The sequence below is a fragment of the Otolemur garnettii genome, unplaced genomic scaffold (assembly GCF_000181295.1).
Source record: "Otolemur garnettii isolate 467f Iridium unplaced genomic scaffold, OtoGar3 scaffold00096, whole genome shotgun sequence".
Classification (NCBI taxonomy): domain Eukaryota; kingdom Metazoa; phylum Chordata; class Mammalia; order Primates; family Galagidae; genus Otolemur; species Otolemur garnettii.
This window is the reverse complement of record NW_003852491.1, coordinates 6283315-6288466: the sequence shown is the minus strand read 5'-3', so window position 1 is coordinate 6288466 and position 5152 is coordinate 6283315. Positions and strand designations below refer to the sequence as shown.

Here is a 5152-nt window from a genome sequence, read left to right as displayed (position 1 = left end):
AGGCTCTGTCTCAAAAAAAAAAAAAAAAAATAAATAAATAAATAATAATTTGAAAAAAATGGTTCAGTGCCCGTTGCACAGTGCTTACAGCTCCAGCCACATAGGGTTTGAACCTGGCCCAGGCCAGCTAAACAACCGTGACAACTGCAACAAAAAATAGCTGGGTGTTTTGGCGGGTGCCTATAGTCCCAGCTCTTGGGAGGCTGAGGCAAGAGAATTGCTTAAGCCCAAGAGTGTGAGGTTGCTGTGAGCTGTGATGTCACAGCACTCTACCGAGGACCACAGAGTGAGAATCTGTCTCAAAATAATAAAAATAGGCTTGGTGCCTGTGGCTCAAGTGGCTAAGGTGCCAGCCACATACACCTAAGGTGGCGGGTCGAATCCAGCCCGGGCCCGCCAAACAACAATGATGGCTATAACCAAAAAATAACCAGGTGTTGTGGCAAGTGCCTGTGGTCCCAGCTACTTGGGAGGTGGAGGCAGGAGACTTGCTTGAGCCCCGGAGTTGGAGGTTGCTCTGAGCTGTGATGCCACAGCACTCTACCCAGGGGGACAGTTGAGGCTCTGTCTCAAAATAGTAATAATAATAATTAATAATAATAATTTGAAAATATTTTTATGGCTGGGCTCTATGGCTCATGCCTGTAATCCTATTACTCCATTGTCCCAGGCTAGAGTGCTGTCCTGTCATGGCTCACAGCAACCTCAAACTCCTGAGCTCAAGCAATCTTGCCTTAGCCTCCTAAGTAGCTGGAACTACAGGCACGTGCCACAGTGCCCAACTAGATTTTCTGTTTTTAGTAGAGGTGGTCTTGAATTCCTGAGTTTAAGCAATCTACCAGCCTTGGTCTCTCATAGTGTTAGGATTATAGGCATGAGCCACAGGGCTGGGCCTACACTTGGTTTTCCCCAAAAAGATAAAAGTATTTCACAAAGTATCTTTTTAGGGGGAATGCAATTAAATCTATAACATTTGTCTGAGGTCACATATATAGTAAGTAGGAGAGCCGGGCCTGAGGCTTGGGTCGGTCTCATTCTGAAATCTAGACTCTTTTAATCATTGTTGTATATGCTTCCATTTTACAGGTGAGGAGATGGAGGTTTGAAGAACTTACCTAACTCAGAATCCGCACCCCTAGTCCTTGGACTTGAGGCCGCCATTCTCTATCTGAGGAATAGGCAGCCTGCAGGGATGAAGGGGGCTCATCCTGGTTCCCAGAGAGACATAGCAGGCTGGCATCTTTGTTCACTCACCTTTCCCTCCATGGGGCTTTCTTTTTTATTTTTATTTTTTGAGACAGAGCCTTAAGCTGTCCCCCTGGGTAGAGTGCCGTGGCATAGCTCACAGCACCTCCAACTCCTGGGCTCAAGCGAGTCTCCTGCTTCCGCCTCCCAAGTTGCTGGGACCACAGGCGGCCACCACAACACCTGGCTATTTTGTTTTTTTTTTTGGTTGCAGCCATCATTATTGTTTGGCAGGCCCGGGCTGGATTCGAACCCACCACCTTAGGTGTATGTGGCTGGCACCTTAGCCACTTGAGCCACAGGTGCCAAGCCCCATGGGGCTTTCTTTGCACTGATTTGGCCTCTGTTCTCCCTGTCCTTAGTTCTCTGTCCCTGCAAGATCTTCCCAGCCCCTTTTTTCATATTCTTGCATCTACTTTTGTCTCCATCCAGGATTCTCCTCTCAAGACCCTCATGTCCCACTACGAGGAGGTCATGGGACTCTCAGGACACAAGCTCTCCTTCTTCTTCGATGGGACAAAACTTTCAGGCAGGGAGCTGCCAACTGATCTGGGCATGGAATCTGGGGACCTTATTGAGGTCTGGGGCTGACCTCACCCTAGTTTGGAGGCCCAGCCTGGACTTGGGGAGAACATTTCATAGGGGTACCAGAAACTGAATTAAAATATAGTTTTCAGCTAAAGCAAAATCAAGGTGTGACCTTTGACTCCCTTTCCTGCTGACCCTAGTTTGAAGCCATTAACTACTTGGTTAGTTGTGTGGTCATAGTTGCTGCCCTGGGTGGCCTGACGCTCCATCCTCATGTTGTACTGAGTTTTATAGCCCCCGTGACATGGGGAACATTATTTACCCCTACTCTTCCACCTCCATCATCACCCTTTCCTACATTGAAATGTCCTTTCTTTGAAATTCTGCTCATATTTAGAGAGTGAGTTGAAATAAATGAGGGTTGGGTGTGGGCTTCTAGGCCTGGACTTTATGCCACATCTAGGCCCAGCAGTGGCCTTAGTCTCATTTAGGGTTTAAGAGTGAAGTTTGCTTGAGGCATATACACCATTTGGTTCCTTGGCTTGCAGGAAATAAATGATTACACACCCCATTGGATTATGCATAATAAGCAGCAATTGGGATGCTCTTTTGAAGGATAAAGGTAGGGGAGTCTTAGCCCTGGGTGTCTTCCTTGTCCCAAGGACCCTTTAAAGCCATCCTTTCTAGTATACTCTTCCAGGTGCAGACATTTAAGACATAGCTGAGCACATTCAGCTGTTTTGACATATCTTTGAATATGAATGTATCCTTGTAAATATAGTGTTTTAGGTGTGAATATGTGCTTTCAATGCACATAGTGGTGGTGTGCAATAGGTCTTGTATTTTTACTCAATGTGTGTTAAGAGCTAGCCCTGTTGCCTATTCTAGATATGGGTCATTACTTTAAACCTCTACGTGGTACTCCACAGTGGCACTGATTGCATTTTACACACATTGCCTTAAGTAGTGGACACCTGGGTGCCTCCAATTCCTTGGCACCATATACAAGGCCATGATAAACATTCTTTTATGTGTCCTCTGTGCTTGTATGAAAAATTCCCTGGCACACATACCTAGGATGGGATTATAGGTCATACAGGTTAATTTCTGTATGGTTTTCCAAATTTTTCTTTAGAATAGTGATTGACCCACTCAGGGCTTCCCATTTCTCCTAATTTTCTTACCAGCACTTGATGTTGCCTAACTTTCTGAATTTTGACAGACTGTTAGGTGTAAAGTAGTACTATGTTTTAATTTACATTCATCTGATCACCATTAATTTGGGGAATTTTTTTACCTATCAGCCTTTCTGATTTCTCTTTCTGTAACTTGCTCATTTTCTCTTAGGGGCTTCCTGTCATTTTTGGTTTATTATCAGGAGTTGCTCTTATAATCCTGGGCAATTACAAATAACTCTTTGTGTGTCTAGGGCTATCCTTCACTGAACAGAAATTCTTAATTTTAGTATAGATAAATTATTTTGTCATAAAGTTTGTTGCTTTTTGATTTCTTATTTAAAAGTTGTTAACATGCCTAGTATGACTTTTTTGTTAAAAAAGAAAAAATAATAAAAAGATGTCAAGATATATTACAATTTCTTCTGTTAGCTTAATAGTTTTCCCTTTCATATTGAGCCCGCTAAATAGAGTTCATGTCCAGCTGGTATACCCGGTATGGTGTATAGTCTGGGATCTGTTCTGAGCAGTCAAACGTTTGTTTTGTGTAGTTCATGCCAGGCTGTACTGGTTGCTAAATACTGAACATCACTTTAAACTACTAGAAATGCACCTTTGTATATGAGACCTAAGTTTTATTTTTTATCATCTAATGAGCCAGTTTTCTTAGGACTGTCTACTAAAAAAGCCATTAATCTTCCACAGATGTGGCATACTTTTAGCAATAGTATATCAATATCTAAAAAAAGTTTTTATTGAAATGTGGCATTCCTTTGAATTTTATAACATTGAAATAATCCATGATATGGTATAGCTTTCCAGTTTTTCAGATCTTTTATGTCCACTAATAAGTCTGAACACTTTAAAATTATGTATTCAATTTCAACAGAATAAATGGGAATACATTCAATTTGTGTCTTTGTGGCCTTCATATGACCCCACCCACCCATGAAGATCCTTATGACAGTGACCATGTGCTATTCTCAAATCTATTCTTCCTTCTTGTAAAGTAATAATAAAACCCATAGTTTTGAGTGGGTTTGAAGACAAAGTCTCACTCTGTCACTCAGGGCAAGGGCAGTAGTGTGATGATGGCTCACTGCAACCTCAAACACCTGGACTTAGGCAATCTTCTTGCCTCAGCCTCCCCAGTAGCTAAGACTACAGCCATGTGCCACCATGCCTGGCTAATTTTTTTTTTTTTTGAAACAGTCTTATGTTGCCCTCAGTAGAGTGCCATGGCATCACAGCTCACAACAACCTCTAACTCTTGGGCTTAAGTGATTTGCTTGCTTCAGCCTTCCCAGTAGCTGGGACTACAGATGTGCCTAGCTAATTTTTAATTTTTTTGCCCAGGCTGGTCTTGAACAGGCCTCAAATGATCCCCCTGCCTCAGCTTCCACAAGTGCTGGAATTGCAGGTATGAGCCACCATCCCTGGCCCTAGAACCCATAGTTTTTAGCAAAGCACAGAAACACTCAGAATAAGGACAATATTTCCTACCCTCTGTCATAACTAGATGTGGCAAGTGCCAATTCAGGCTCCTGAGGTTTAAGTAGAAGATGGGGTACCACTTCCTAAAAGTGTCTCTAGGAGGCAGCATGTACTACTTGCCTCCTGCTTGCTGACTGGAAGTGGAGACCTGATGTGAGGTGACCACTCAAATGGAAGTCACACAGGGCAGAATGATAAGAGGAAGAGCCTCAGCGTCCACGTAGTACCTCTCCAGCCCCACGGGACTGATCTCTGGGCTTTTACATGAAACAGGAACTTGCTGCCTTGTTTAAGTCTCTGTTACTTTAGGGTTTCTGTCCCTTGTAATCAATCCAGTTCTAACCCCACTATGTCACTACTGCAAAGCAATGTTGTACTGATTCTCTTTGGGTTAGATTTTTCTCAGAGGTTTCTCTCCAGGAGAGGAATCACTTGTCACTAGTTGAATATGCATCCACCCTGCTTCTCAAGTTAAATACTGTCAGGTTGCTAACCAGAGTCTGGACTGGTTTATAAGTCTATTACCAAGTGCAAAAATGTTCTAGTTTCCTTATACTTTCTCCAGACTTAGTAAAATATGGGGAAGACTACTTATGGTGAAAAAATTTGCATTTTTTTTTTCAGAGACAGAGTCTCATTATGTTGCCCTTGGTAGAGTGCCATGGCATCACAGCTCACAGCAACCTCCAACTCCTGGGCTCAAGCGAGTC

The 5152-nt window shown here is 43.1% G+C and overlaps 1 protein-coding gene across 1 annotated transcript in view; it reads left to right on the top strand.

The window, feature by feature from the left end:
* The window catches only part of NFATC2IP (nuclear factor of activated T cells 2 interacting protein), an 18514-nt gene extending 14816 nt beyond the window's left edge, over positions 1 to 3698 (top strand). The window contains exon 9 of the mRNA XM_012808917.2: positions 1678 to 3698. Within this exon, the coding sequence (XP_012664371.2) occupies positions 1678 to 1836 (159 nt within the window). The 3' untranslated portion in view covers positions 1837 to 3698. The remainder of the gene's footprint in view (positions 1 to 1677) is intronic.
* The last annotated feature ends 1454 nt before the right edge of the window (positions 3699 to 5152 follow it).